This window comes from Chiloscyllium plagiosum, chromosome 30, assembly GCF_004010195.1.
Source record: "Chiloscyllium plagiosum isolate BGI_BamShark_2017 chromosome 30, ASM401019v2, whole genome shotgun sequence".
Classification (NCBI taxonomy): Eukaryota; Metazoa; Chordata; class Chondrichthyes; order Orectolobiformes; family Hemiscylliidae; genus Chiloscyllium; species Chiloscyllium plagiosum.
In genome coordinates, this window is record NC_057739.1 from 42,546,498 (window position 1) to 42,561,350 (window position 14,853).

The 14,853-nt window shown below is 45.9% G+C and overlaps 1 protein-coding gene across 1 annotated transcript in view; it reads left to right on the top strand.

The window, feature by feature from the left end:
* The window catches only part of col27a1b (collagen, type XXVII, alpha 1b), a 551,847-nt gene that overhangs the window by 497,100 nt on the left and 39,894 nt on the right, over positions 1 to 14,853 (top strand). Inside the window, exons 41-42 of the mRNA XM_043719710.1 lie at positions 3,508 to 3,561; positions 11,657 to 11,713. Of these exons, the coding sequence (XP_043575645.1) occupies positions 3,508 to 3,561; positions 11,657 to 11,713 (111 nt within the window). The remainder of the gene's footprint in view (positions 1 to 3,507; positions 3,562 to 11,656; positions 11,714 to 14,853) is intronic.

The following is a 14,853-nucleotide window of genomic DNA, read 5'->3' on the forward strand; positions in this document are numbered from 1 at the left end:
GGAACAGGAGAATCGACGTTTCGGGCATTAGCCCTTCTTCAGGAATGAGGAAAGTTGGTCCAGCAGGCCTGCTGGACCAACTTTCCTCATTCCTGAAGAAGGGTAATGCCCGAAACGTCGATTCTCCTGTTGCCTAGATGCTGCCTGACCTGCTGCGCTTTTCCAGCGGCTAATGCCCGAAATGTCGATTCTCCTGTTCCCTAGATGCTGCCTGACCTGCTGCGCTTTTCCAGCAACACATTTCCATCTCTGATCTCCAGCATCTGCAGACCTCACTTTCTCCTCCTATGCTTTCTAGTGTCAAGGGCTGAGCAGAATTAAAATAGAATAAAGCGCGGCACCAGATAAATGACGGGGAGTGAGTTTGCAGATCCTTGAGAGGATAGAGAGGAGAATTGCCAGTTCCAGAGGGCAATAAGGTAGGTCAGAGAAGCTGGGGAACTGAAGAGACACCTGATAGAGGATTATGACTGGTTTAGATGAGGTAGCAATCATGAAACATCTTCTCATTAGCTGATGTTGCAAGGGAGAAGGAAGGTATATTTAAGATTTTGGGAAAGAGAGGGTGAACGTGAGGAAAAACATTTTTAACTGAGAAAATGGTAACCATCTGGTGTACAGAATTATGGGTACAGGGTGGACTGGGTGATGTTGAAGTATTCAGTCAGCCATGGTGAGATTGAATGATGGGCTGAATGGCCTTGTCCAGTTTCTATATCCTGCATTCCTAACCTGGAATTTACTGGAAGGGTGTGGAATCAAAGACAATGAATAATTTCAAAAGGAAATTTGTTGGGGCACCTTGAAATTAACTTTCAGGGTTATAACAGATTAATGCGCTTGGTAACTCCTGGTTTACTTTACAGAGATCCAGGATGGAGTTCAAGGGCCAAGTGGTCTCTTTCTCTACCATAATGAGTTTTGTGACTGAAAAAAGAACCCAAGAACTTTGACTTGTTTTAAATCTTCAAACACTTTGAGTGATCCCCAGAAGCCCCCCCCCACCCCCGGCCAGTGGACAACATTTGATGCTTTGATTTAAAGCAGTGAACCTTCACACAAGAGCCCTTCCTTTCCCATATGATGAAAAATGTTTTTTTCACCCAAGTGTCTAAACATTTACGAAGGGTCATCAAATCCACCCAGTCCAGTCAACCTCCTACACCAGTACACTGCCAACCCTCTCTCCCTGGATAATGTCACCACTGGCAAGAGGCAGCAAAAGAACCACAAAAGGAAAAATCTCATGGATAATGTGAGAGAAAAAATTGGAAATATTATGCAGATCCCCCATGGCAATAAATTATAGCCCAAAAGAGATTGCAGTCTCCTCTGACTCACTACAATCTCAGCAAATTTACAACTAAATCCTCCCTCTTCTCAAAACCCTATTTACGTCTATCTGGTAGGAAAAGCAGACAGAGACAGTCCAGGGTTCCCTCAGATCAATCTATCACTTTAACCAAGCACTCACTGCCTTTCCTCTCTCATTTAAAAGGTGAAGTCTGGTGGTGGTTTAACCCAAGGTGTCACCACACCTCAGTTGAGGGGAGAGGTTGAGAAGGACAGTCCTCCTTGTTAATCTCAGCTCGTGTGGGAATTGAGCCCACGCTGTTGATATTATTTTACATTGTAAGCCAGCAGTCCAGTCAAATGAGCTAACTGACTCCACACCCTACTGGGTTTTTACAGTGATGGGGTGAAGTCTGACTTTTTATTTTATTATTCACTCACTGGATGAGGGCATCGCTGGCCAGGCCAGTATTTATTGCCCATCCCTAATTACTCAGAGGGCAGTTAAGAGTCAACCACATTGCTGTGGGTCTGGAGTCACATGTAGGCCAGACCAGGGAAAGATGGCAGCTTCCCTCCCTAAAGGGGATTAGTGAAACAGGAATGCAATAGGTAGATGAAGATGGGGGGTGATGGTGATAGGATGAGCAGAGGGTGGAGTGTATAGGTGGGAAGGAAGTTGGACAGGTAGCACAGGTCCTGAGGGCGATGCTGAGTTGGAGAGTTGTATCTGGGATAAGGTGGGGGAGGGGATATGAGGAAACTGGTGAAATCAACGTTGATTCCATGTCCAAGGAAGAAGATGAGATGTTCTTCTTCCAGTCGTCGGGTGGCTAGGATTTGGCAGTACCACTGGGTCATCACCTCCCCTTAACAGAAACGTTTGAATGAAACTTCTAACTTGATGGAAGTGGCCATTGGATCATCCAGGCCCCAACAGAGAGGGATCAGAAATGAGACCCATCACTCATATTCCATAACTCTCACACACTGTGCACTAAATTCATTGCATGTCTGAATCGACAGAGAAATGGTATTCCAGGTCAAGCTGGGTCCTGTACCAACTATTATCAAGCCCCTGCACACCAACATTGGGATCATACTTGACATATCATAGCGTGTTTGCAGTCTGCATCAGTTACATCCCGAGGCTGGAGAAATGGGGATAGTTTTCTTTGGAGAGGGGAAGGGTGTGGGGAAATTTGACAGAGGCGTTCAAAGTGATGAGGGGAATCTGGCTGCAGTAGCCAGTACAAAAGTGATGGAAGGAATCAAGAAGGAGAGGGCACAGACCTCAGGTGATTCTACTGGATATCAAGAAGCTGATCAGCGCAGCGAGTGGTCAGGGTCTGGAATGCACTACACCTCCGTGAACCAGGTGTCATTCAAGAGGATGTCAGAAAGGTATGTGAAAAGGAACAAGTGTGCAGAGTTACAGGGAGACGGCAGGAGAATGGTAATAGATGGAGAGCCAGTGTATACACAATAGGCTGGCATTTCTGATGGAATTGTTATTGGCGCTTTATGCTCACCCATTCCCTTACTAAGATCACTACAAACCGAATTAGCAGCCAGTAAGGCAACAGGTAACAAAATCCCATCTGGTTCATTAGTGTCCTTTAGAGAAGGATCCCTGCTATCCTTACATGGCCTGACTGACACGTAACTCCAAACCCACAGCTATGAGGTTGTTTCAGAAAGAAAAATCACAGCTACTTGGAAATTTATAACACCCGATGGACCAGAATGTATCATTCAATGGTTTCACTCGCTTTTCCTTCAATAACTTACCATCCTTCGCAAAATGGCCCACCCAGCCATTCATATCAAGGGCATTTAGAGACAGGCATAGTCAGTGACGCCTACATTGTGTGAAAGAAATAATTAATGCTTTTAGCTGTTGACTTTAACTCAGTTGTGAAATAGAATTAGAATTAGGTTTGAGTGTCACATGTACTCAAGTACAGGAGTACAGTGAAAAGTTTACAATGTTGTCCCACACAGCGCCATCTTAGGGTACAAAGTACCTGGGTACAAATCTTAGAAAATGGAGAAGTAAAAAAGGTTACATTACCTTACAGTGATTCATAGTATAAGTTCAAAAATAAGAAATAAAGTTAAAAGGATAAACATTACCGTCAGATAATCAGATTACAGATAAACATTACATTGCAGTAGAAAAGTGCGTTTAAAAGTCATTTTTGTCTTTTATAGGGACATAAAGGACCACTGGGACCAAAAGGACCACCGGGCCCGAAAGGTGAAAAGGTAACAACCATCATATGTTTGAACGTAACTTTTATATTGGTCAGCACTGGAAGCTTCATGAAGCTAAATTGTGCTTTGCCAGTGACAACAGGTGAAGTGGGAGAGTGAATGACCTATAACAACTGAACAGGCAGATTTTCAGCTCCACCTTTGCGCAACTCCGTCACTTTAAATGTCCTGCTCCTGTCGGTCACCATGGTGGCACATGCCCCACGCTCACTTTCAATGTGCCCAGGTAAATCATTGAACAGACTATTACATGAACTGGGTCAACATCTCATTCTGTACTCACTAAACCAGAAGGCCTGCAGCCCCACACGTCTGCAAAGGGCTTTGTGCATTGGAGACTGGGCTGAATCAAAGGTGAAATAGTCGTTTTGCTCACTAGTTGGTAGCTTGTTGTTTTATGTACTTAATAGAAGTCTCTTAAGATCTCTTGCACCTCACAGAATCCCTACAGTGTGGAAACAGGCCATTTGGCCCAACAAGTCCATACCGACCCTCCAAAGAGTAACCCTCCCAGACCCATTACCCTATCCATTTACTTTACATTTACCCATGTCTAATTCACCTAACCTACACATTCCTGAACACTATGGGCAAGTCACCTAACCTTCACATCTTTGGATTGTAGGAGGAAGCTGGAGCACCCATAGGAAACCCACGCTGACATGGGGAGAATGTGCAAATTTCACACAGACAGTAACCCGGGTCCCTAGCACTGTGAGGCAGCAGTGCTAACCTCTGAGCCACCATACCACCCTTGCTTCTCCAGTGTATCGCTACTCCCATTGAGAGAAGGCAAGGGATGAGGGTCACATTCTGATCATTATTATTTGACCTCTATTTCTGGAGCGAAGTACTGGTGGGTTAGCACTGCAACTGTGACACTGCATTTCTGAAAGGTGAAATTTAATAGCTGCGCACATCCTGGTGACCATCAAATGTGGATTTGTGAATTTCTCTCTTTTTATTTCAAAAAAATTACTTTATTCATAAAATTATTTTGATATCTATACAATTGGTGATGCCATACATATGTATACATTCCATTTCTTTACGTACAGAGATCGGAATTAATCATTCGTATATACAAGTCTGTACTTTGACCATCCAGGTATTCTGCTGAGGCGTCAGCGGAGCCCAATTACTGAGTGGGCCCCTCTGTTCTTCTTAGGCAGGCAGACCTTACACGGTGGTCTTTTCCCACCACGCCTTGACAGCAGCTGTCCCAAGCTTCAGCGAGTCCCTCAGCACGTAGTCCTGGACCTTGGAATGTGTCAGTCTGCAACACTCAGTCGGGGTCAACTCCTTCAGCTGGAAGATCAACAGGTTTTGGACCACCCAGAGAGCGTCTTTCACCAAGTTGATGATCCTCCAGGCACAGTTGATGTTCGTCTCGGTGTGCGTCCTGGGGAACAGACCGTAGAACACGGAGTCCCGTGTTACGGAGCTGCTCGGGACGAACCTCAACAAACACCACTGCATTCCTCTCCAGACTTCCTTTGTGTAGGCACATTCCAGAAGGAGGTGTGTGACAGTCTCGTCCCCTTCACAGCCGCTTCAAGGGCAGCGTGCAGTGGGGCAGAGAGTCCGGGCGTGCATAAGCGATCTCACAGGCAGAGCCCTTCTCACCACCAGCCAAGCCATGTCTTGGTGCTTGTTGGAAAGTTCTGGCGATGAGGCATTCTGCCAAATGGCTTTGACAGTCTGCTCAGGGAACTGCTCAATAGGATCCACCCTCTCCTTTTCCCAAAGGGTCTCAAGGACACTATGTGCTGACCACTTCCTGGTGGACTTGTGGTCAAAGGTGTTTTTCTTCATAATTTGCTCCACGAAGGACAGGTGATACGGAGCATTCCGCGGCAGCGAGGCCAGGCCCATCCTTCGCAACACCGGGGACAGGTAGAACCTCGTAGTGACACTTGGTGTTTGTGTACCGGGGATCCACGCACAGCTTGATGCGGCTGCACACAAAGATGGCCATCAGGGTGAGGGTGGCACTGGACGTGTTTTTCCCCCCCCCATTGCCCAGATCTTTATACATGCTGTCCCTCCGGACCCGGTCCATCTTTGATCTCCACATGAAGTGGAAGATGGCCCGGGTGACTGCGACGGCACAGGTTCTGGGAATAGGCCAGACCTGTGCCACAAATAACAACACTGACAGTACCTCACACCTGATTACCAGGATTTTTCCTGCGATGAAGAGCGACCTTTGCTTCCACCAGCCTAATTTCTGCCTCACTTTCCTGATCCACTCCTCCCAAGACTTGGCGCACGCCCCAGCCACTCCGAACCAAATACCCAGCATCTTCAGATGGTCAGTCCTGATGGTGAAGGGGATCGAGGATTGGTTGGCCCAGTTCCCGAAGAGCATGGTCTCACTCTTGCCTTGGTTTACCTTGGCCCCCGAGGCCCGTTCGAACTGGTCACATATGCACATCAGTCTGGGCACGGACAGTGGATCCGAGCAGAAAACGGCGACATCATCCATGTACAGGGAGGCCTTAACCTGCAGGCCCCCCGCTGCCAGGAATAGTCACTCCTCCCAGGCTCGCATTCTTCCTGATGGATTCAGCAGATGGCTCTATGCAGCACACAAACAAGGCAGGAGAGAGGGGGCAGCCCTGCCTGACTCCAGATCTGACTGGGAAGTTATCTGATTCCCATCCATTGATTGAGACTGCACTGACAATACTGGTGTAGAGCAGTCTGATCCAATTGCAGATTCCCTCCCCAAAGCCCATTTTGGAGAGAATATCCCTCATATACATATGCAATATCCTGTCAAAGGCTTTCTCCTGGTCCAGGCTGATCAGGCAGGTGTCCAACCCTCTGTCCTGCACGTAGGCGATCGTATCCCTGAGGAGTGTGAGACTCTCAGCGATCTTCCTGCCCCGCACAGCACAGGTTTGGTCAGGGTGAATCACCGACCCCAGAGCAGACTTGACCCAGTTGGCGATGACCTTAGACAAGATTTTGTAATCCGCATTTTATAGTGAGATTGGTCTCCAATTTCTGAGTTCCTCCCTCTCCCCATTTTGCTTGTAGATGAGGGTGATGATGCCTTTCCTCATGGATTCGCTCATGGTACCTGCCACAAGCATACTGACATATACCTCCAGCAGGTCCTGGCCAATCAAGTCCCATAGAGCAGAATAGAACTCGACTGGTAAACTGTCGCTTCCGGGAGTTTTATTCTTTTCGAAGGACTCGAGGGCCTTAGTCAGCTCATCCAGAGATAATGGCTGGTCCAGCCTCTCCCGGTGTTCTGTCGTCTAAGACCTCCGTGATAGAGGACAGGAACGACTGGGAAGCCATGCTGTCAGTTGGCTTCAAGTGATACAGACTGGCATAGAAGGATTTGCTGATCCTCATGATGTCAGCCTGGATTTGTGAATTTCATGTTTTTAACATTTGTTGCTGAAATAACTGCACAGAGGCCAGTATGCCATCGCCAGGTCACCCTTTATTTACATGTACACGGTCCACTGGCTGTGGCCAGCCAGCTCAGAGTCAGTCCCTAAACTGAGGAGATTCTAACTTCTGTTAATTTTTCTCGTTTCTTTTTTTTTCTCTTCCCTGAATTGAGGAGATTCTAAATCTCCTGGTTAATCTCCTGTTAATATTGGTCAGCCGGGGCTTTCCTGATTGGCCCAGGTTAACAACCCTAATCAAGGACCTAGTAGTCAGTGAGGTCCACCTGCTTCCAATCACTACACTTGCATTCTGCATTGAAACGTACAGATTCCTGGGGGGGAAGGGTCCTGACAAGATCGATGCGGAGAAGTTGTTTTTCCTTGTGGGTGAGTCTAACAGCAGACGGCATCATCTCAGAGTCAGGGGTCATAGAAACATAGAAGATGGGAGCAAAGGGAGGTCAATCAGCCCATTGAGCCTATTCCGCCATTCATCACAATCATGGCTGTCCGTCCATCTCAATAGCCAAATCCTGCTTTCGCCCCATAACCTTTGATCCTATTGACCCAAGTGCTATACCTAGCCATGTCTTGAATATATTCAATGTTTTGGCGTCAACTACTTCCTGTGGTAATGCATTCCACAGGCTCACTGCAATTTGAGTGAAGAAATGTCTCATCTCTGTCCTAAATGGTTGACCCTGAATCCTCAGACTGTGACCTCCCCTGGTTCTAGACTCACCCACCATTAGGAATATCTTGTCTGCATCTACCCTGTCTGGACTTTTCCCCCTAAGAATCTTGTACATTCCAGACAGAGATGAAGAGGAATTTCTTCTGTCAGAGGGGAGTAAATCTGTGGAATTCTTTACTTCAGAGGGCTGTTGAGGCTGTGTCATTCAGTATATTCGAGGCTGGGATAGAAAGATTTTTCATCATTAAGGGAATTGAGGGTTATGATTTGATTCTTTTAAGTCACTTGAATTTGCATTGTTTTCCCATTGGAGATATCCCCAGTTCAAGAGGAGTTGGTTTGGGTTTTATAATATATTGCAGTGTTGTCAGGAGACACAGGGGATTGAAGGACTGAAGATTATATTGTTGGTTATTTTTTGATGGTCTGTTAGAGACCAGCTGATTCTCATGAAGTTAAAGGAAAGCACTGCATCTTGAAATTAGAATTTTTCTTCTAATAATTTTCATACGGTCAAATTAAAGTGAAACGTAGAACAGTATAGTGTGGGAGTAGGCCATTTGGTACAGTGAATCTGTGCTGGCCCTTTGAATGAACAATCCAATCAGTACATCTCTCCATCGCTTTCCCTGTGTCCCTGCAATTATCTTCCCCATGAAATATTCACTTGATTCCCCTTTGAATACTTCTGTTTAATCTGTTCATCCTCACCACTTCTGGCATTAAACAGTTTTTGCTGATGACCTCCCTAGTTCTTTTACAGGTTGCTTTGAAATAAAACATAATGCATTTACTCTGCCTGTCATAAAGCCACAGGTATAAATATTTCATTCATTAACACAACAGGTTTTCTCCCAGGCACTCAACTTCAATCACACGGAATTGATATAACTAAGGTCACTGTTTCAAATGGACTTACCAACCTTGAAACCACAACTTCTTGAACTGACCCACATCCATCTTCGTCTGTTGAAATCTAATTCCCAAAATATATTATACATGTTTCTCACAAAAAATATAGAGTTACCAGAGTGCAGAGTGAGATTAGTTGGCCCATTAATCTCATGCGCGTTCTCTGGGTAACAATCCAGTCAGTCCCATTCCCCCACTCTATCGCGGCAGGTCTACTTCCTTAAAGTGTCCATCCAGTTTCCTTTGAAACCATCCACCGTTTCTCCCTCCAGGTTTAAGAACAGCTTCCTCCCTCCTGATATTTGACTGATTAATGGACCTCTCTAACTTCAAATGATGTTGATCTTGCTTTGTGCACCTCTTGTACAGCCATAACCTTGTATGCCTCACTCTGTCGAAGCACCTTTTGATTTGTATGTCCTTTTTTGATAATGATCTGCCTGTACTGCTTGCAAAACAAAACTTTTCACTGTACTTCGGTACATGTGACTACAATAGATCAAATCAAAGTCAAATCAACACACTTCTGGGGAATGGGTTCCAGGTCTTCCTAATACAGAACAACTTCGATTATCCGAACATCAATTATCCAAATTTTAGATTATCCAAACAAGATCTCAAGATCCGTTAAAAACGGCATTCAGTTATCAGTTAAATGGCATTATAATGTGCATTGCCGGATTACTGAGGCATGTTTGATAACCGGTACTCAAATTACCGCTTGTTAACGATAGACCAGTTATTGGTTAAATGGCATCATAGCATGCATTGCCAGACAACCAAGGCATGTTCAGATAACCAGCACTCTGAAATTACCACTTATTTACGATCAGCTCAGTTATCCAGACAATCAATAATCTGAACAAAACATTCTCCGCCCGTCTCATTCGAATAATCAAGGTTGTTCTGTATTCCCCTCTATTTCCTGCATATAATCTGTCCCCACATCTTTGTACCTCTCGCTATTGAGAGCAGTTTTCTCTTTGTCTACCATAATCAAAACCCTTTATGATTTTGAATGCTTGCAAATAATTTCCACTTAGCCTTCTCTACCATAGCCCCCAATTAGGTTGACTTTTGACCTGAGTGGCAATCGATTTATATGATACAAAACACCTTTGTCAGAAAGTGTTAGCAATTGGCTTAATGTTGCTATTCAGGAACAGGCGAAGATATTGAAGATAAATGCAGTAAACCACATCAGCAGTAAATTTGGGGGCTATGGTGAGGGACTCATTCATTTGGGCCTTCAGTAAAACCAAATCATATTTCAGAGTGTGACAATCACCATCAACATATTTGCAAACAGCGACTCATTTCTGGCTTCAGAAAAGATTCATTTTCTAGATGGTTTGAATAAAATTCAACAGTGAAATTGGAGAGTGAAGCAAGCAGCTCAGGTTTCCAAATATAGCAATTGTACATTGTAAAGTAAAAAGTTATTGTGTTCACTGGAGGGGAGATGGAAAAGATCGAGCTCTTAAACCAGCTTTGAGAGTAATTACTCCCATTTTCCAGTTGTTCTGACATTCCGGGTTTTATTTGGTTGGTTTAAAACTCAATGAGCTCTCCAGACGTTAGCGAAATGGGACAGAGTTCTGCAGTTCATTGCTGATTCACCTCTCCAGTATCTGCGATTAGAAACAGCTGTATTGGACCCACGAGAGACAAACTCCACAAGTTTCGCGAGCGGCCCTGAAGGCGGGAACAACTGCCAAATTCTGACAGTCAAAATTAACTTGCTGTCTGCACACGAGCCAGAGGGAGAGGAAGATGCTGCTTCACTGGAAGATTAGGAAAGAAAATAGTTTCATAACGTCTGCTGTTGTGACTCACATGGAGCGGAGTTTGCAGTAAAAGTTTGCAAGTTCACAACTTTGCAGTAAAATGTGGAGAGCCAATTTGTCGTCACATTTTTGGGAAAGTCCAATAGGATTATGGGATGGTGCAGCACAGAGAGAGGCCATTCGGCCCCAACTCTTTGAAAGGGCTCTCCAATTAATCCCAGTAGGCCTGCAAATTGACTTTTTTCTTCTTCCCTGCTGGCATTGGGTATTGCTGGCTGGACCAGTCTTTATTGCCCATCGCTAATTGCGCTTTGAGAAGATGATGTTTAGCTGCTTTCTTGAACACTCCAGTCCATACATAGGTACGCCCTTAGAGAGGGTATTCCAGGATTTTGACCCAATGACAGTGAAGGAATAGCAGTATATTTCCAAGTCAGGATGCTGTGGGGTTTGGAGGGGACTTCCAGAGGATGGTATTCCCATGTATTTGTCCTTCTAGATGGAAATGGTCAGAAGGTGCTGTCTGAAAATTTTTGGTGAATTTCTACAGTGCACCTTGTAAATAGTGTACACGGCTGCTACTGAGCATTGGCAGAGGAGGGCGTAGATGCTGCAGGTAGTGGATAGAATACAGATCAAGAAGGTTACTTTGTCCTGGATGGTCTCAAGTGTTGTTGGAGCTGCACCCATCCAGGCAAGTGAGCAGTATTCCATCACACTCGTGACCTGTGCCTTGTAGATGTTGGGCAACTCTTTGAGTGTCTGTCCTCACTAAGTTGAGATGCTGCACTGTCGGAGGGTCAGTGCTGAGGGAGCATCGCACTGTCGGAGGGTCACTGCTGAGGGAGCGCCGCACTGTCAGAGGGTCAGTGCTGAGGGAGTGTCGCACTGTCGGAGAGTCAGTAATGAGAGAGCGGCCACTATCAGAGGGTCTGTGCTGAGGGAACGCCGCACTGTCGGAGAGTCAGTGCTGAGTGAATACTGCACTGTTGGAGGGTCAGTGCTGAGGAAGTGCCGCATTATCAGAGGGACAGCACTGAGGGAGCACCACACTGTCGGAGAATCAGTGCTGAGGGAGTGCCACAGTATCGGAGAGTCAATGCTGAGGGAGTGGGCACTGTTGTAGCGTCAGCGCTGAGGGAGTGCCACATTGTCGGAGGGTCAGTGCTGAGGGAGCGCCACACTGTTGGAGAGTCAGTGCTGAGTGAGTGCCGCACTGTTGAAGGGTCAATGCTGAGAGGCATTGAAGGAAATTAAAATCAAGATTTTTCTCATTGCAGGGTGAACATGGGGATGATGGGAAAGTGGAAGGTCCTCCTGGCCCCCCTGGAGATAGGGTAAGTCCCATTTTTTAATACAAACATTAATTATTTTACTAATAAGCCAAATCTTCCATTAATATTGTCTTCAATAACTCTCGAGGCAATGTTAATCTTTCTTTTTATAGCCCTACCTACCTTTGATGCTCACTTTAGTAGATTATATATCCATATTTGGACTCTGCTCCATTTTTCCATCCAAAGTTAGTATTTTTATTTCCAAAAGGCATTGCCTCACATTTCTCTGCGTTGAATTGCATGTGGAATCATTCTGCTTTTCCTGCAAACTTCATTCTGGAAATGAAACACTGCAGAGGTTGGAAACCTAAGCTAAAAACAGAAATATTGGAAATAATCAGTAGGTCAGTCAGCATCCAGGGAGAGAGAAGCAGATTAATGGGTAGCATTGAACGGAGATGATGGAGTCTTACCCCAACAGCTGTGAAACCAGTGCACTCTCCATGTCTCTTCCTTTCAGCTTGAGGTCTTGCTCCAGGATCAGAAGTCAATATACCCTTGTTCCATCCCCCAGTCATGGGCTGGAATTGCTCAGCAGTACCACTGGGAGTGGTGGCCACTGCCAGTAATGCAGCCACTGGATGCTTAATGTTGCTGAAGGCCACAGGTGAGTGATAGCGATGATGGTCACAGGGCAGGGTCAGCAGTAAGGGCAGGGTCAGCAGTAAGGGCAGGGTCAGCAGTAAGGACATCACCCCTTGTTTGGACCCCAACTATTCACATTATACCGTAACGATGCGGATGAAGGAACTGAGGGTATTGTTGCTAAGTTTGCAGGTGACATAAAGATGGGGAAGAAGTGTTGAGGAAGTGGGGAGACTGCAGAAGGTCATAGAGCAAGCTAGGAGTGTGGGCAAAGAAGTGGACAGATGGAACACAATGTGGGACAGTGTGAGGTTAGAACAGAAAGAATAGAGGTGTAGACTATTTTCTAAATGGGGAAGGGCTTCAGAAATCTGAAGCACAAGTGGACTTGGGAGGCCTAGTTCAGGATTCTCTTCATGCTAACATGCAGGTTCATTTGGCAGTTAGGAAGATAAGTGCAATGTTAGCATTCATTTCAAGAGGGTTAGAATACAGGAGCAGGGATGTACTGCTGAGGCTGCATAAGGCTCTAGTCAGATCGCATTTAGAATATTGCGAGCAGTTTTGGGCTCCGTATCTAAGGAAGGATGTGCGGCCTTTGGAGGGAGTCCTGAGGAGGTTTGCAAGAATGATCCTGGGGACAAAGTGCTTGTGTTTTAAGAAGCGGTTGAGGACTCTGAGTCTGTCCTTGATGGACTTTAGAAGGATGAGGTGGATTCTGATTGAAGCTATAGAATACTGAGAGGCCTGGATAGAGTGGACATGGAGAAGATGTTTCCATGAGTAGGAGAGACTAAGACACGAGGGCATAGCCTCAGAGTGAAGGAATGACCTTTTAGAACTGAGATGAGGAGGAATTTCTTTGGCCAGAAATGGGGAATCGGTGGAACTCATTGCCACAGAAGGCTGCCATTGAGTGTACTTAAAACAGAGATAGATAGGAAATAACACAGCCGCTTCACATCAATTGTGTCTGGCTTCCAAAATCTGCAGTCCTTACTGTCTCCAAGAGATAGATAGGATCATGGTGTCATTAATATCATTACCAAGGGTTCAGTACTCAGGGCTGGAGCTGGTGTCATTACCAAGGGTTCAGTACTCGGGGCTGGAGATGGTGTCATTATCATCATTACCAAGGGTTTAGTACTCAGGGCTGGAGATGGTGTCATTATCATCATTACCAAGGGTTCAGTGGGCGGCACGGTGGCACAGTGGTTAGCACTGCTGCCTCACAGCGCCAGAGACCCAGGTTCAGTTCCTGCCTCAGGCGACTGACTGTGTGGAATTTGCACATTCTCCCCGTGTCTGCGTGGGTTTCCTCCGGGTGTTCCGGTTTCCTCCCACAGTCCAAAAATGTGCAGGTCAGGTGAATTGGCCATGCTAAATTGCCCGTAGTGTTAGGTAAGGGGCAAATGTATGGATGGGTTGCGCTTCGGCGGGTCGGTGTGGACTTGTTGGGCCGAAGGGCCTGTTTCCACACTGTAAAGTAATCTAATATAATCTAATCTACTCGGGGCTGGAGATTGTGTCATTACCGTCATTACCAAGGGTTCAGTACTCGGGGCTGGAGATGGTGTCATTACCATCATTACCAAGGATTCAGTACTCGGGGCTGGAGATGGTGTCATTACCATCATTACCAAGGATTCAGTACTCTGGGCTGGAGATGATGTCATTACCATCATTACCAAGGGTTCAGTATTTGGGGCAGGAGATGGTGTAGTTACCGTCATTACCAAGGTTTCAGTACTCGGGGCTGGAGATGGTGTCATTACCGTCATTACCAAGGGTTCAGTTCTCGGGGCTGGAGATGGTGTCATTATCATCATTACCAAGGTTTTAGTACTCGGGGCTGGAGATGGTGTCATTACCGTCATTACCAAGGGTTCAGTACTCGGGGCTGAAGATGGTGTCATTATCATCATTACCAAGGGTTCAGTACTCGGGGCTGGAGATTGTGTCATTACCATCATGACCAAGGATTCAGTATTTGGGGCTGGAGATGGTGTCATTACCATCATTACCAAGGGTTCAGTATTTGGGGCCGGAGATGGTGTCATTACCATCATTACCAAGAGTTCAGTATTTGGGGCTGGAGATGGTGTCATTACCGTTATTACCAAGGATTCAGTACTCGGGACTGGAGGTAGACAATAGACAATAGGTGCAGGAGTAGGCCATACTGCCCTTCGAGCCTGCACCGCCATTCAATATGATCATGGCTGATCATTCCTAATCAGTATCCTCTTCCTGCCTTATCTCCATAACCCTTGATTCCACTATCCTTGAGAGCTCTAGGTCATCCTTGAGGTGGTGTCATTACCATCTTCTCATCTCTTCCTTGTCGATAAAGTGCAATGGCCATTTCTGGTCTGTATTCTTTTGTAAATTACTGCACTGGGGATCCCGTATAGGCCAGAAACACAGCTCCTCTCCCTTGGAGCAGCACCAGAGAATCCTGGGTGTTTGAGGCTCAGTGGGACAAACATCAACTGCACCCAGAGGGCCAACAAGTCGGTGAAAAGCACTCAGCCTGAAACGTGATGGCATTTCAA